The sequence below is a fragment of the Erythrolamprus reginae genome, chromosome 1, assembly GCF_031021105.1.
Source record: "Erythrolamprus reginae isolate rEryReg1 chromosome 1, rEryReg1.hap1, whole genome shotgun sequence".
NCBI classification, from domain to species: Eukaryota; Metazoa; Chordata; class Lepidosauria; order Squamata; family Dipsadidae; genus Erythrolamprus; species Erythrolamprus reginae.
The window spans coordinates 59785100-59801991 of record NC_091950.1 but is presented as its reverse complement, the minus strand read 5'-3'; the positions used below and the strand labels follow the sequence as shown (position 1 = coordinate 59801991).

The 16892-nt window shown below is 37.7% G+C and overlaps 1 protein-coding gene across 2 annotated transcripts in view; it reads left to right on the top strand.

Annotated features, from left to right (window-relative positions):
- The window catches only part of SPATA7 (spermatogenesis associated 7), a 40867-nt gene extending 24497 nt beyond the window's left edge, over window positions 1-16370 (top strand). For both annotated transcript variants that reach the window (XM_070753836.1, XM_070753845.1), the window contains exons 6-12: window positions 5903-6387; window positions 8314-8380; window positions 11388-11461; window positions 13084-13137; window positions 13788-13865; window positions 14551-14608; window positions 15560-16370. In XM_070753836.1, the coding sequence (XP_070609937.1) occupies window positions 5903-6387; window positions 8314-8380; window positions 11388-11461; window positions 13084-13137; window positions 13788-13865; window positions 14551-14608; window positions 15560-16018 (1275 nt within the window). In that variant the 3' untranslated portion in view covers window positions 16019-16370. The remainder of the gene's footprint in view (window positions 1-5902; window positions 6388-8313; window positions 8381-11387; window positions 11462-13083; window positions 13138-13787; window positions 13866-14550; window positions 14609-15559) is intronic.
- The last annotated feature ends 522 nt before the right edge of the window (window positions 16371-16892 follow it).

Sequence of the window (16892 nt, the reverse complement as noted above, 5' to 3'; positions counted from 1 at the left end):
CTGTTACTAAACAAATTGTTGTAAGTTGAGATCTACCTTTATTGTAATCTATGTTAATCCTTTTTGGCTTGGCTTTTTCTTCCTTTGTAGCGATACCTAGTTTTCAACTGTAATGTCCTTTACCATAAACTTTCTTTTTTTGCTAGTTCTTTTTTCTACAAACCTAAGGACCTTTTCACCAGAGAAAGACAGTGTTTTCATATGGGATAGACAAAAGGAATTAAATCGAAAGATGGGTGGCCAATTTTCCTTATTGTGTCAAAATTCATAAATAATAATAATAATAATAATAATAATAATAATAATAATAATTTATTAGATTTGTATGCCGCCCTCTCCGAAGACTCGGGGCGGCTCAAAACAATAATAACAGCATACAATAGACAAATCTAATATTTAAAAGAAGAAAAATATCTAAAAACCCATTATATAAAACTATACAACACAAGCATATCATACATAAACTATATAAGCCTGGGGGGGAATGTCTCAATTCCCCCATGCCTGGCATTATAGGTGGGTCTTAAGCAATTTACGAAAGACGAGAGTGGGGGCAGTTCTGATCTCTGAGGGGAGTTGATTCAAGACGGCTAGGGCTGCTGGGGCCCGCCAGATGATATTGTTTAGTCGACGGGACCTGGAGAAGGCCAACTCTGTGGGCCCTTATCGGCCTCTGGGATTCGTGCCGCAGAAGACGGTCTCGGAGGTATTCTGGTCCGATGCCATGAAGGGCTTTATAGGTCATTACCAACACTTTGAATTGTGACCGGAAACTAATCGGCAGCCAGTGCAGGCCGCAGAGTGTCGGAGAAACATGGGTGAACCTAGGTAAGCCCACAATAGCTCTCGCGGCCGCATTCTGCACGATCTGAAGTTTTTGAACACTTTTCAGAGGTAGCCCCATGTAGAGAGCGTTTCAGTAGTCGAACCTCAAGGTGATGAGGGCATGAGCGACTGTGAGCAATGACTCCATGTCCAAATAGGGCCGCAACTGGTGCACCAGGCGAACCAGTGCGAACGCCCTCCTCACCACAGCCGAAAAATGATGTTCCAATGTCAGCTGTGGATCGAGGAGGACGCCCAAGTTGCGGACCCTCTCCAAGGGGGACAATAATTCCCCCCCCCCCGAGTAATGGATGGACAGATGGAATTGTCCTTGGGAGGCAAAACCCACAGCCACTCCGTCTTGTTGGGGTTGAGTTTGAGCTTCTTGACACCCATCCAGGCACCGGCACATCACTTCCACTGCTTCGCTGACTGGACATGGGGTGGAGATGTATAACTGGGTATCATCAGCATACTGATGATACCTCACCCCATGCCCTTGGATGATCTCACCCAGCGGTTTCATGTATTAAATAGCCAAGTCAGGAGCTATGGAGTCCTTTTCTGCCATGATTGACAATAGAACTTGTCTGCTTAGAAGCAAGTCTAGACAAAGCTTTCTCCAGACAATGTTCTTATAAAAGTCATCCCATATATATTACCATCAACAATTCAGAGCTAGTCAGCTTTTTTATTAGATACGTTATTATTACACTACACGGCTTTGTCTTTCTCCTCTATCTCAGGCCTAGAAATTGGAGAAAGACATTTGTAATGACCTTTTGTTCATATTTAGTGACAGAACCAAAAATAGTCCATGTACCTATGGAAGGTATAGATTTTATTACTTAGTAAACCCTGCCAGTTCCGTACAAATAGTTTATATTTTCCCTTGTTATAAACTTTAATTTTAAGTAATTGTTATTTGATTTTTAAATTAAATATTCTATTTTTAGCATCATTGAATTTGTCATTGAATTTCAATTCATTTCTTTTCCTTCCAGTATGCTTTCCTGTTAATAATTTGGCTCACAATCATAAAAATATATACATGAATGCTGCACAGTCCTATAAGAAAATGAAATGGGAATGCAGGAGTATTTTTTCAAATTGTTCATTGTGTTGTACAGTATTATGTTTGAAAAACAAAAGTATTTTATTTTAAGTAGACAGCTGTTAAAATAGATAAGATAAACAAAGATTACATTCATCTTTATAGGCTGTTAATGATATTTTAGGTACTGGAACCATGAAATGGATCATAAAGAATAAAATATTACAAAATAATTGCTACAATACATGGATGTGTATTTTGAACATCTAGCGAATGGAAATGTGTGGTCTTAGGTTATATTAATATTACTTCATTTTTTAATCATACATAGAGAAATATAGTACTCTGGATCAGCACTTCTATGGTTTGATGCTGGCTTTTTTACCAGATATGTTTAATATTAACTGCCGTTTGTTTGAACTGACGTAAGATCATCCAAGGGCATGGGGTGAGGTATCATCAATATGCCGATGATACCCAGTTATACATCTCCACCCCATGTCCAGTCAACGAAGCAGTGGAAGTGATGTGCCGGTGCCTGGAGGCTGTTGGGGCCTGGATGGGTGTCAACAAACTCAAACTCAACCCAGACAAGACGGAGTGGCTGTGGGTCTTGCCTCCCAAGGACAATTCCATCTGTCTGTCCATTACCCTGGGGGGGGGAACTACTGACCCCCTCAGAGAGGGTTCGCAACTTGGGTGTCCTCCTCGATCCACAGCTGACATTGGAGCATCATCTTTCGGCTGTGGCAAGGAGGGTGTTTGCCCAGGTTCGCCTGGTGCACCAGTTGCGGCCCTATTTGGACAGGGAGTCATTGCTCACAGCCACTCATGCCCTCATCACCTCGACGTTCGATTACTGCAACGCTCTCTACATGGGGCTACCTCTGAAAAGTGTTCGGAAACTTCAGATCGTGCAGAACGCAGCCGCGAGAGCCATCGTGGGGCTTCCAAGATTCGCCCACGTTTCTTCAACACTCCGTGGCTTGCATTGGCTGCCGATCAGTTTCCGGTCGCAATTCAAAGTGTTGGTCATGACCTTTAAATCCCTATATGGCATTGGACCATATTACTTCCGGAACCGCCTACCACCACACGAATCCCAGCAGCCGATAAGGTCCCACAGAGTTGGCCTTCTCCGGGTCCCGTCGACTAAACAATGTCATTTGACGGGCCCCAGGGGAAGAGCCTTTTCTGTGGCGGCCCCGTCCCTCTGGAACCAACTCCCCCCGGAGATTAGAACTGCCCCCACCCTCCCTGTCTTTCGTAAACTACTCAAGACTCATTTATACCACCAGGCATGGGGGAGTTGAGATAGCCCTTCCCCATAGGCCATTACAAGTTATGCATGGTATGTTTGTGTGTATGTTTGGTTTTATAATAGGGTTTTTTAGTTGTTTTTACTATTGGATTGTACATGTTGTTTTTATTATTGTTGTTAGCCGCCCCGAGTCTACGGAGAGGGGCGGCATACAAATCCAATAAATTATTATTATTATTATTATTATTATTAATTAAATTAATATGGTAAACTGATTAATCTAAAATGGAAACAAAAGCTATCATCTTTTCTCTATCGCTATATAAGAGAAAAGAGATGAGCAAATTAAACTTCTTAAGACAATGTTTAGCATTATGTAACAACACTAACATTTGAGCCAAAATGCACTGATGTGCTACAGATTTAACAGATTTATATTTTGATTCCTGTCATGAATTCTTAGGCATGCTACAGGCAAACAATTTGCAATAAAAAACCAACAACCCTTGGCATATTCTGAAGCACCAAAATCAAATAGGTGTTACAAGATTCTTCAGTAAGGCATACTCTATATATCAGTTTTTATAATATTTATCTTTTAAAATGATTTTTATATAGTTTATATTGTTGTTTTCCTATGTGATTTTATCTGTTTGTGGCATCATCCAGAGTTGCCTTTGGTGAGATGGGGGGCTATATCAATTGGATTAATAAATAAATAAATTTGTGCAGACAGCAGTATTTTTCATGATTTTATTTCAGTGTTTCAGCAGAAAGTCAAAACTAGAAAGCTTTGCCATTTGTTTTGAGCTGTCAGGGTTATTTAATAGCACCTCCGCTGCTTTGGGAATTTGTGTGAAATACACATATACATGTGTATTGTTGAAGGTTAATTGTTCCATGAATATCTTTCTCCTGGTTCATATTCTGATATACATTATAAGCACTACAAAGAATCCATGGGAACAGAAAATGTGCCTTATTCAGGTTTATTGTTTTGGAGAATTTATATGACTTGTTTTTCAATTTAATAGTCTATCAAAAGCTTCAAGTCTGCTGACTTGCTAGTTTTATCTGCAGCCAACTTTTGTAATTCCCTTCTACAGTGGCATGCCGGCTTGTAAATGAATACATAAAAATCAATGGTGTCAAGAGAAAGAACTGCTAAAGAGTGGTTCTTGTATCTTTAACTTTATATGTCTTCTTAAAGTGTTTTATTAACAGGTAATTAAATGTAATTTTTGACTTTGCTATAGAATGTCAATACAGCAGCTTATGAAACAAATGTATAGAAAACTGGTTTTCACGGACAGAAAATACGGAAATCTATAATGAATAGCATTGGCATATGTTAGATTTAGTTACATTTTCTTTCATATCCCAGCTTTAATTTCTTGTGCTTGTGACATCTGAGTCCTAGTGCTTTGCATAACGCTACATAGTTCAAAGAATAACTTAATAGCTATATTTCTGTGCAGCATTACGTTTTGATTAATATGCTGCTTGGGTTATTTACATAGCAAGACAATGCTGTCTTTATAATGCCTGCATACGCATAGATTATAATCTTAAACTTTTCCCCCTTCTGATTGGGAAAATGGACTCAGAAAATGTTTTTAATAATAAAGAAACTATTGAAAACATTGAAGAGAAATCAAAATTCAAAATGCCCTGATTTTTATTTTTATTAAATATTTTCAATAGTTCCTATGAATTTTTTAAAATAACTTCTGAATCCATTTTCAAGGTTGTGTTAAACCAGAGGAAAATGTAATTGTACAGGTGGTCCTTGCTCAACATCCATTCATTCTGCAGTCATTTGAAGTTACAGCAGAAGAGAAAACTGAAGTTGCAACCAGTCCTCAAACTTATGACCATACAATGCACTCATGGTCACATGATAAATATTGTAGTTATTAGGGGAGCACCATTGCATTTACAATTGGTCCCGCTGCTGCCTCCACCACTACAACTCCTCCTAGCCGACCTTTCTCTTGGGCCTGTCCTCAGTTCTATTGTCATGTTCTGGCTGTGGTATACAGCTTTTTGTTGCCATCCCCAGTAGACCTTCCTCCTCTGCAGGATAGACATAGAAGCCATTTTATGAGTTTCTGGTTTTTTTATTCATGTAAGAGGTTATTGGCCCTTGGTTGCAAATAAAAGAATTTTTCCACGCAATTCTATATGGCTGTGCCTTTTGTCGAATCTAGAAGGAAATATTACAACAGTTACAGTAGATCCCAAACTGGTCGACAAATAAGGGCAACCAATGGAGCAACATTATGGTAATTATGAAATAAAACAAACAGGATACCAAGTGCTGTTTGGAAAAAGCAGATATTTGAGTAATTGAAACAATTAGCACAGAAACCAACTTGTCATTTTAATATTAATTCCATTGGTTTATACTGCTGCCTGGTGGGTGCTTGGATATTTTCCCCCCTTTCATTGACGTTTTATTTCAGCAAAAATGAAATGAAATAGCTGCTTGCAGCGAACCATATCCCAGAGCAAGAGAACAATTAACCTGGCAAGTCCAAAACCCCCAGGGTAGAAAATCTTTATCACTTTGTGGGGCCAAAGGGAATGTCTCAGCCTAAACAGAGTTCCTCAGTCCAATCAATATCTCTGTATTTTTTTATAAGCACTTCATTGTGAGGCAAACACATGGCAGAGAATAATATTCATTTGGTATTTATTCTTTGTCTGCTTTTCATGAAAAGAGCCTGATGAAATGGCCTGTGGTTTTTATGTCTCTCCAGCCCACCACGACAAAGGATTCTTCAGAACCAGAAGACAAGGAACCCTTAAGGGCACCATCTGAACAGCAGTATGGGTTAGACTCCCCATCCACTCCAGAGGAGCAAAGCGCAATCTTTCAAAAGAAAGAAACAAATAACAGAAAAGTTGGTCCGAAAATCTCCAACTTATCAATCGAAAGCTCAGATTCCAGCATTTCAAGCCCACAAAAATCACCTTGTAGAGTTTCCTGTAGTTCTTCTGACACTACAGCAAGCAAGCATTCTTCAAAAGCCCAAACTCCCGACTCCAAAGCATCCAGTGGAGATCTCCTAGATAAGCATTCCCAACATTTTACCAATGGTCAGCAGCCGTTCACTCCAAGGACTTTAAAATCGGATGCGAAATCCTTTCTTTCACAGTACAGATACTACACCCCAGCAAGACGGAAAGTAAAAGAGATGCTAAGGCAACAGTTGGCAGCAGAAGCACAAACTGAAATAAGCAGGTGAAGAACTTTCTTAAAGAAGTTGTATTATAGGCATTGCATGAACCTGCTCTATGGTGCATTGAATTGCTGCTTCGTGTTCATATTTAACAATAGAAAATTAAACTTCGAAGGGTAGGCAGTAACGTGTGTGTGTGAGTCTTCGGAGAGGGGCGGCATACAAATCTAAGTAATAAATAAATAAATGTGTGTGTGTGAGAGAGAGATTGCTAAAAGAATGAAAAATGTCTTGTAGCAGTAATCAAGACAATTCATCCAGTGACTATTACCACAGTGTAAATAAGAGCCTTTAAAAATGAAGCAATGGACAATTAACAAAGACTTCATATTTGTTTCATTTCATTCTTTTTTTAAAAAACACCCTTTTCAAATTACATAAGTGCACTTTTATGAAATATTACATTTCCAAAGAGCCATTGTATGGATTAGGAGCCCATGTCTTTGTTCATTATGGCCTACTGTCACCTATATTTTAGTTACTATGCACAGTTTTTTGGTGTATTTACCTTTGAAGAGCTATCACATTGACATACTGTGGATTCATATCTATTTGAGTAATTTGATCCTGTTTAACTTTATTTTTCATAGAATATGCAGGGGTAATAAGGCGGGATACAAAAATGCCTATCTACCAATAGAAAAATGTTCTCCATTTGCAAATGGAATCACGATTTTCTGTAGAAGAAAGAATGATGTCATCATCTCCAGGACTTATCCAGAGGATTCCCCAAAACTCTGGAATAGCAGGGGAAATGACATAGGGAAAAAGGAATTAGTAATTAGGAGAAAATAGTTGTTCCATGCCTTCCAGTATGTATCCAAGCATATTTATGAACTTTTTAAATATTGCTTAATAATGTTCTACCAGATTTATCTATTTTTTGACATGGAAGTACAGCTACAGTAGTAAGTTTTATTCCAGAGTAGTAAGCAGAAATTATTTGGTTTTGGCAAAAGGGGTTGGAGCGTTCATAATAAATGAAAGGATAATAAACTGAGACACAGACAATATAATCTAATCAAAATCACTTTTGAATTTATGTTTAAAAGACATTTGAACTAAGCTCCTGAAAAATCAAGGCCAATATTGTTAGAACTGCCCAGATTCTTGTCTCGAAAGTCAGATTTACAATTTTAATTGCAGGTAATATATTTCAATTAAGTTCAACAAAAACATTGGATTTGATACTAGAAGCTCCTGTAGGAAGGTTTCTATATTTTATGTTAAAGGTGTACAGCATAGTGCCATAGATATTAACAGGATTATACTCATCAATACATGTAATTTAGATGCCAAACACAGATCTCCCAAATATTTGACTTCATTTCCATTTATATTAATAGAGGATATTAAAAGGCAGCAGAGTTGCAATGGAGTAAGCATCTTATTCAAAGATATAAATAATACAGAATACATAGATGTCTTCTGCCTCAGTTAAATCTCCTCCAAATATAATACTTATTTTTCTCATTCTAAAGGTTTATTAAGTGCTATTAATTCACTTTCTTTAGAACTGGGATACTATAGCAAATTAAGAGTCCCTTCAACAACGTTATATTTAATGTCAAGGAAATGATTGTGGCATGATTTAGATGACCTAGGCCCTTTGGAAATACTCTTAATTCCAGATTGCCATAGTTATTCGATGGATATTAATAATATTCCACATCTTTAATATCTATATCACAGTTTTTTTATTTAAAAAGATTTGTACAAGCAGATGGATCATCAGTTCCTTGTATGTTTTTCCTTCTAGTGAACCTCATGAACACCCATGAGCGATGGGTATAGCATCTATAAGAATTAACACTCCAATAATTGTTTTTTGAACCCAGATGGTAATATATTCTATCCCATAGATATTCAAAATAGTATATGGGAATACTGTTTCTGCAAAAATGACATTGGATCATTGTATTTTGTAGTTTTCAAGTCGAGTCTGAAGCAGCTGAAAAAGAGAATTTGCCTACTTTTCAGAAGATCCCGAAGGAGGTAATTCAAGTGATCTGTTGTTTGAGTTCCAGTCACCAGGTCATTCATAAAAAGAAGTCCATTTTTCTGGGTAGTTGGTTGCATTCCATATTGAAACTGGTTGCACTGACAGACTAAGTACAGAGGTCTTCAAACTTGGCATCTTTAAGACTTGTGGATTTCAACTCCCAGAATTCTCCAGCCAACTATGCTGGGTGTTCTGGGAATTGAAGTCCACAAGTTTTAAAGTTGCCAAGTTTGAAGATCTCTGCACTAAAAGGTCTCATTTGTGGCTTAGATATTTTTTGGACTTGATATTTTCTATAGAAACACAATGGACGCTCTAGTACAGCAGTCCCCAAACTATGGCCCGTGGGCCACATGCAGCCCGCTGAGACCATTTATCCGGCCCGCGGGTGACTGACAGGAGCACATCTAATTTCCCATGAATAAAATGCGGTATTTTGTTAGTAACTAATATCAATCATCAAAAAAGTTGCAAAAGTTTTTTTTCTAATTTTGTCATCCAGTTACATTCATTTTCTTTTAATTAAATTCCCTCCTCAAAAAAGTACAACACCAATTATATTTCTAACTTATTAACCATTATGCCAAAGTGCTTCCTTCTTTCTTTATACATTTTTCTATAAGCCAAGAAAACCTTGTATAGCCAATCAGATGTTAACAAAAGAAAATTAAAAACAAAACATAAACATATATGAATTTCAGACTTCTTCCCCCCCCCCTCTAAATAGTACGTTCCCATTTTGTTTTTTACTTTAAAATAAAGTATGTGCAGTGTGCATAGGGATTTGTTCATAGGTTTTTTGTATAGTCCGGCCCTCCAACACTCCGAGGGATAGTGAACTGGCCCCCTATGTAAAAAGTTTGGGGACCCCTGCTCTAGTAGAAGTGCATTTTATTCCTCTTTGGTTTGGTACATTAGTTCCAACCTTAGTAAGAAAAATTTGCTAGATTGTTACAATGGAATTATATAAGTAGAACCATAACTAGAACACTTCAATAGAGGAAGAATGAGGCCACTTCAATTGTTATTGTGGGGCAGAAAGATAAATCATTACACCCTCTTAGTTTAACTTGTTGTCCTTGGGTTTCCAGCTTAGTTCAAAGTGTTGTTTCTAATCTTTTAAATATTTAATAACCTTCCTATATGTTTATGTTTATCATTAGGATGTTACTTGCTGGTTTTCTGTTAGGATGTATAAAATTTGCTGAGTCTGTAACTAGGTCTTCTCAGCAGTATTCCAGCAAGATTACATTTATCCAATTCTATTTTAATGAAAACATTTTAATGCACTTTTAGTTTAATAATATAGTAGTAATAGCAGTATTTACAGTACTATTTTATGTTCTTTTTTTTATTTCCTGCATTTTTGTCTTTAAAAAGGTTTACATAACAAGCTGGTATCATCTTAAAAATAATTAAAAACAAATAGATGTGCTATATTGAATTCCATTCATCAGTGACTTAACTTTCATGAATGCATGGCCAAAAGGTAGTGGATTGCATAGCAATAGCTCAGAATCGTTTAGTGGTTTGGATTGGCTGGAACACCCAGTAATAGTTTCTACACCCACCCACCCACCCAGCCCAACTAGAAGTTCTCCCATTACAGATAGACACTCAAGTTCTCTCACACATTCTGGCCCAAAAAGTGCTTTTCAAAAGGCAAGTGGACTTTCTTTGTTTTTTTGAAGCTGTTGTGCTTCTCATCCGAGAAGTTTCTTTAGTTCTGATTGAATGCTGGGGAATTATGTACTCCTTGAGGTTATTTGGTTGTTAGCACTCTGTAGGTTGGTCTTTAGCTCTCTTGAGAGTTGTGGGGATTTATCTGTGCCCTTGGTCACCTGAATCAGAGTGCAAATGGGTATGGAATGTTCTTGGAACTGCTGATTTGTTCTACCCATCAGGACAAGATTCAGCAGTCCATACATGGGGCTACCTTTGAAAAGTGTTTGGAAACTTCAGATCGTGCAGAACACAGCTGCGAGAGCCATCGTGGGGCTTCCAAGATTCGCCCATGTTTCTTCAACACTTCGTGGCTTGCATTGGCTGCCAATCAGTTTCCGGTCACAATTCAAAGTGTTGGTCATGACCTTTAAAGCCCTACATGGCATTGGACCAGATTACCTCTTGAACCGCCTGCTACCGCACGAATCCCAGTGACCGATAAGTCCCACAGAGTTGGCCTTCTCCGGGTCCCGTCGACTAAACAAAGCCGTTTGGTGGGCCCCAGGAGAAGAGCCTTCTCTGTGGTGGCCCCAGCCCTCTGGAACCAACTCCCCCCAGAGATTAGGATGGCCCCCATCCTCCCTGTCTTTCGTAAACTACTCAAGACTCATTTATACCGCCAGGCATGGGGGAGTTGAGATATTCCTTCCCACTAGGCCATTACAAGTTATGCATGGTATGTTTGTGTATATGTTTGGTTTTATAAATAAGGGTTTTTAGTTGTTACATTATTGGATTGTCACATGTTGTTTTTAGCATTGTTGTTAGCCGCCCCGAGTCTACAGAGACGGCCGGCATACAAATCCAATAAATTATTATTATTATTATCTGCATTTGAAAGACAAAGGTCACACTTTTGAAGACAGCAGAGTTCACATTCTGAACAGAGGAGTGTTGGTTTGAAAGAGGGATTAAAGAATGGTGAAGTGTGCTCGCCCCCGTGGCTCTGAATTGTAGCAGAGTCCAGCGCAATTCTGCTACTGCACCTGGGCAAGTAGCGAAATCGCGCACGGACACGCAGGGGCACCCAGGTGCAGTAGCAGAATTGCGCTGGACTCTGCTAGCACTCAGAGCCACGGGGGCAAGCACACATCACCGTTCCACCTTAGCTGTCCACCTCTGGATTTAATACCACCTATCTCCTGTCCACATCATAGTCCTTTCAGCAGTTCCAAAAAGGTTAACAAATGTCTTGCTTAATAACAAAAATGCAGTCATAAGCACCTGAACAAATAAATCTTGTATCAATAACAGAGATGTATTCTTTATATATAGGTAGAAGATCCCAGGTTTTCTAATGAACAGAAATCTGATGAAATGAAAACTATTTCTCAGTTATCCTCTCCAAGGTAAAGCAATCTTCGGATCTTTTTCCTTCTTTTTTTGACACACTCTGTGACTCTCCAGAAGTCTAGAATGATGTGTTTCGTGAGCTTTAGAACTGTATGAAGTACAAATATACATCTTTCCCTTCAAACAAAATTTCAGAAGTAGAGCAAATAAAATAAAAATCTACTTTGAAAGATGAAGTGTTTGTTTGATCCACAGTATTTATTTTGATTAATAAATAATGAATGAGTAAATCATGGGAATGTGATAAAATATTTATTTCTTGGATGTAACTGGATGATTAACCCACCATCAATGAACAGGTGAAAGATGGGTAATTAGATATTTGTGTAAAGCCAAAATTCACAATCTCAATTTTAAACAAAGGGTTAGAAATGCCTTTGTGGAAGGTATGTGGAATATTAGTATATAGAATATATAGTGTATGGAAATTAGAAGGTTTGTTTTCTCCAGATTTCGATATGCTGGTATTCTTCTGGACAGCCTATCAAAGTTATGTGTTTAAGAGACCTGTTTTATGGTGATCCTGTTTCAACAGGAGCGGGCAGTTGCTGTTGGAGATTATGGGGAGTGGGGGAGAACATGGGTTTCTGGAAGCAACAGCGTGAGTCACACAAGGCTTGATGCTTTCTCCAGTTTATTCTACATCTCGATGTAACTAGTGGGCGAGGGTGAGTTGTCACTGGTATGCTGAACTTCTGTAGTGCCACCTCAGGCGGAGACAAAAATGGCACATTGCAGCACATGATTGCTAAGAAGACACTGGGCCCAATTCAGAGTGCTGGTTATCATCTTTTAAAAATATATACCATATGTAAAGCAGTGAGATTCAGTAAGCACTAACTTGCCCATCCCAACAAAATTCTAGAAGAGGGATGCTGAGAAGCGCAGAGGGCAATGGAGAAAACAGCAAACCACCTTAGTATCAATCCACACAGTTTGGAAGACTTCTCAGAGATACATTGACCCTACTATCTATTTGCATGTATTAGAATATGCTGGAATGTTCTATAGCGTCTATATGGAGTTGGGTGGCATACAAATCCAAATAAATAAATAAATAGTTGCAGGGTGGGTTTTTGTTGACTATCTTATTTCTTATGTTTTGTGGTTTCATTGTTGTTTATTTGTTCACTGCCAGACTCTATCCTATTGGAATGGAAGACAAAGAAAAAATTGCAAGGGCAAAATGCTGCCCTCTCCTTTTTAAAAAATCAGAGAAAAATAAACACTGTTCCTTATTAGTTGCTCCAGGGTTTGAGTTTACTCGCCTTTGCCACTATATAGATTGACAGGTTTAAGTTTGGTTAACAGTTTATATTGTTTTATATTAAAATAAAACATTATTTTCTTTCCTTCTCTCACAACACAGTGTGAGTTACTGAGTAATATCCATGTAATAATTCTAAAAGTGATTATGTGATTTTATTTACTCCTTCACCTTAATACATTCATTGGAGAGGGCAAGTTGAGTAAAATTCAAAAATTGATGTACTGTGCATGTTCCTCCTTTAGATATAGAGCTCAATTCTAACATAGCCTTACATGAAACAGTGTTCATTTTTATAGTATTCTGCCTTCTGGGTCTGATTTGCACTGTTTCTTCCTCCTTATGGCTTAGAGCAATTTCTCCATGTTCTGTTGAATCCCCAACCATGAGGAAAATCCAAGCTGAGTAAGTAACTCATTAATTTTTATGTTACATAACATTAATGGAACTGATATTTTAAGCGAGATAATACCAAATTACAATTGGAACCATGTATGTCAGGCGTAAAATCATTGCAGACTGAAAAATTACCAGATTATTTTTATATCACTGATTCTGTTCTTTCCTTCTCCTATCCCATCCCTTAATACAATTTTGACACATATAACAATATCAAACAATCTGATATAACCACAGCATTCAGATGTTTAAGGATACAAGACACCACCACGTGATTTGGTTGATGGAGTTAAATTAAAATTGCTTCCATTTTTAATGCATTTTTTAAATTTACTTTTTAGCATTGGGGCCCAAAGCTACATTATAGAAAATCCATGAAATGCTACATGAAACAGTTTACTTCCTGTTTATATGAAAATGTTAAGAGAACGCAAGGGAGGAAAGAAATGGATATTTTGTTTATTTATGGGCTAAGTTCAGGTTCACTCCTGAGAAGAATTTGAGGTGAAATAATTCACCAAACATATTAGTCTTCATTTATTGATGTTAGTATTTATGATCCAAGATCATAAATGGGAATTGGTTGGTAGCAGCTAAAGTGCTTGTTCCATATTTTCATTTGAAGACTAACAGTAGTTTTTATCTTTTCTGTTTAGAGAAGAAGAACTGAGGTATTTAAATTTTATTCAGGACATAACAGATGAAATTCTGAAGCTTGGATTATTTTCCAACAGGTTGGATATATTTAAAGTTCCTATGTTTTATTTTATTTTTTTTTGCAGCGACCATTGGTCAATGGTAAATAAAGGAAGAACCAGAGATGAGTTTGGGGTGAGAAGTGTGTAGAATTCTGAATAGACACAGTCCAGAAGGGGGAAAATATTTTATTGGTGACATGAATGGGTAGATGGGAATAAGATGAGACAGTCAACAAAAAGTGACCAGGCCATTCCGAGACCCAAGAATGAATGAGAGGGAACTAAAAACTATATAGTTGGGAAAAGTCTGTTAGTTTTGAATATGTAGCTGAAGCACTAGTCTATTCATGAACGTGCCCAGCAAAGAAAGGAATGTAAATCCAGAAGCAAAGGCTGGCTTGATGGTTTCTGGTGAAAGATTGGAAGAATCAATGAAATATATAAGATGATAAAAGGATCTGAAACCTAGGCAGGCCATTTGGTAGTTTCAAGAGTAGACTTGAGAAAATATGAAGATGAAAAAGTAGGAAAGATTTGAAAGAAACTACACAGTGAAAGCAGGACAGCTGCAGCAGACGAACGGAAGACCCCAAAATAAAATAATTTAATTCTTGAGTGGGAGTATTATTTTGTTTCTATTTTGAAAATTTATTTCTAATAGTTTTCTTTTGAAAAAAATACTTCCTGTGTAACACTTTTCTAATATTTTTGCTTTTTAAAGGGCTTTGGAAAGGTTGTTTGAACGTCACATAGAACTAAACAAGAACCATCTAAATAAGGTAGGCTGTGTAGATGAGAGATTATTTTAAGAGTACTGTACTAAAATTACTCCTGAAAATGATCAATGTGTTTGCTGCAAGAATACTTGTTTCTGATTTTCTAAAGATATATTTTTGTATTTATAACCATGAGGCAGGATTCTTCATTTATGAAAGCTCCACTCTGTTGTGGCTTAAAAAAGCCATGAAGAACTAACTCTTCACTAAGGCTTTCGGTGAGGGAGAGTAAGATTCCTTCCTTCATTCTGATCTAGGCTGTTGTCCTTGCTATCCTTTGTCCTTCTTTCTTTGATAAGTTTTATTTTAGTGTTTTTACTTTGAGTGTTGGAGCCACCCAGACTTGCCGGATGTCAGATTGCATACTAGTTTAATAAATTAAATGAAGCTATTGCTTGCCTTTTATGAAGGGTGCAGCAGGTCAGTGGTTAAAATGCTAGACTTGTCGGCTGGAAAGCCAACAGCCCAGGTTCAAGACCTCATCATTGCATAATGGGGTGAGTGTCTGTCTTCACCTAGCTCCTGCCCATCTAGCAGTTTGGAAGTGTTCAGTAGGAACTACTTTGATGGCAAAGAAACATGATCTGCAAAGTCATGCTGGTCATATGATCCCATGAAACATCTTGGAACAGTGCTGGTTTATGGCCTTGAAACGGGGTTGAGTGCTGCCCCTGTAGTTGGCAACAACTAGTGGAGTAAAATCCTTCCTTGTCTTTTATGCAGCCCCTCCCCTCCCCAATCTTTCTGAATTTATTTTCATATAAATGAATAAATAAACCATACTACATATTAAGAATGTTCAACAGGTTAACTATACCTTTCAAGAAGTTAAGCATTCCTTTCATATCAATTCCTACTTCCTACCATGTCTTCATGGGTTTTTAAATTTTCTAAATTTTTGTTATGAGGCATATTTTTAATTGCTGTTGTCTAATCTTTTTGTCTCTATCTTAGAACAAAATGCGCCACCTGCTGGAAATTCTAAAAGTAGACCTGGGTTGCAACAGGGAGGCAAATTCTGCAGGAGAGTCCAATGCATATAAGCATGTACAGAATGAATCAGCGGAGCGTCTTCAACTTACCAGTATATCCCAGAGCAAAGTGTTAGAAAGTGAAGAGCTTTTAAATGCAGTGGATTTAATAACAAGTGACCTCACTGTACACAATGATAAATTCCAGCGAGTGGAAGACCAGGATGCATTTTCTCAGGATATCAAGGAATTACTGAACATTGAGCTGAATCCCTTGTCCATGAAAACTAATGAAACTCCAGATAACACATGTCCATTGCCACCAACGTGCAGTTCAACGACATACAGTGCTGACTTTGAAACTAGTGAATCTTTGAGAGAAGTTGATGAACTGAAAGAAAGCATGACAGAATCCATCTCTTTGGTCAGGGCCCAGGAGTAAAGAACTAGCAGCAAAGCACCAAACAGGGCAGTTCATCTCGTCAGCAGTGCAGAGATCTGAACTTCGAAAATTAAATAAAATGCTAGCAAATCAGACTTTTAATATTTTTTTGTATTTGGATGCTACTGCAAATGGGCTTGAAATATTAGCAATCAGACTTTTTTTGAACTGGGCACTGGCACATTGTAAGAAACAATGGACAAAATTGTCACGTGTAATGTTATTAACTGCAGAGAAGACCAGTCATATAGTTTGGGGCATAATGTTTATTTTAAAGGCAGCATATTTATGAAAATACATTTATAATAAATGAATATAAAATTTGCAGGAGTGAAAACTATCTGTAAATTAATATGCCTACCCTTCTCAATTCTTTTCCAAATAGTTATACACCCTGATTGAATCATTACTTGTATCTGTGCAGACATCTGGTGCAGCTTGCTGTTTAGTGAACCAGGATTGTTTTGTCTGATTTTAATGGAGAAGCATCCTCTGCAATGCAGTGTTCAGATGAAGGATTAATCCATTTATCTTTTAAAGCATGGATCAGTTGACAGGACCTCTGACTTACTAACAATGGATGATCACACAGTCATAGTGTTAACTAGTTGTCTGATGTCACTTTTCACTTGCAGTTGGAAGGACAAAATGAATTCACTGCTGTTTGCATGATGATATTAGTTCTATATCAGGGATGGTTAATATACTAATCACTCAAACCTTTAAACAATAGTCCAAATACAAGCAGGGTGTTTCACTGCGTAATTGGTCACCCTCTCCAAGTAGACTTCAATGGTGGGTTGCTCAGTTCTATGAACCAGTAGCGCCAGCAGTGGGAATCTCTGCCCACCCTCCCAGGATGCTTCTGCGCACA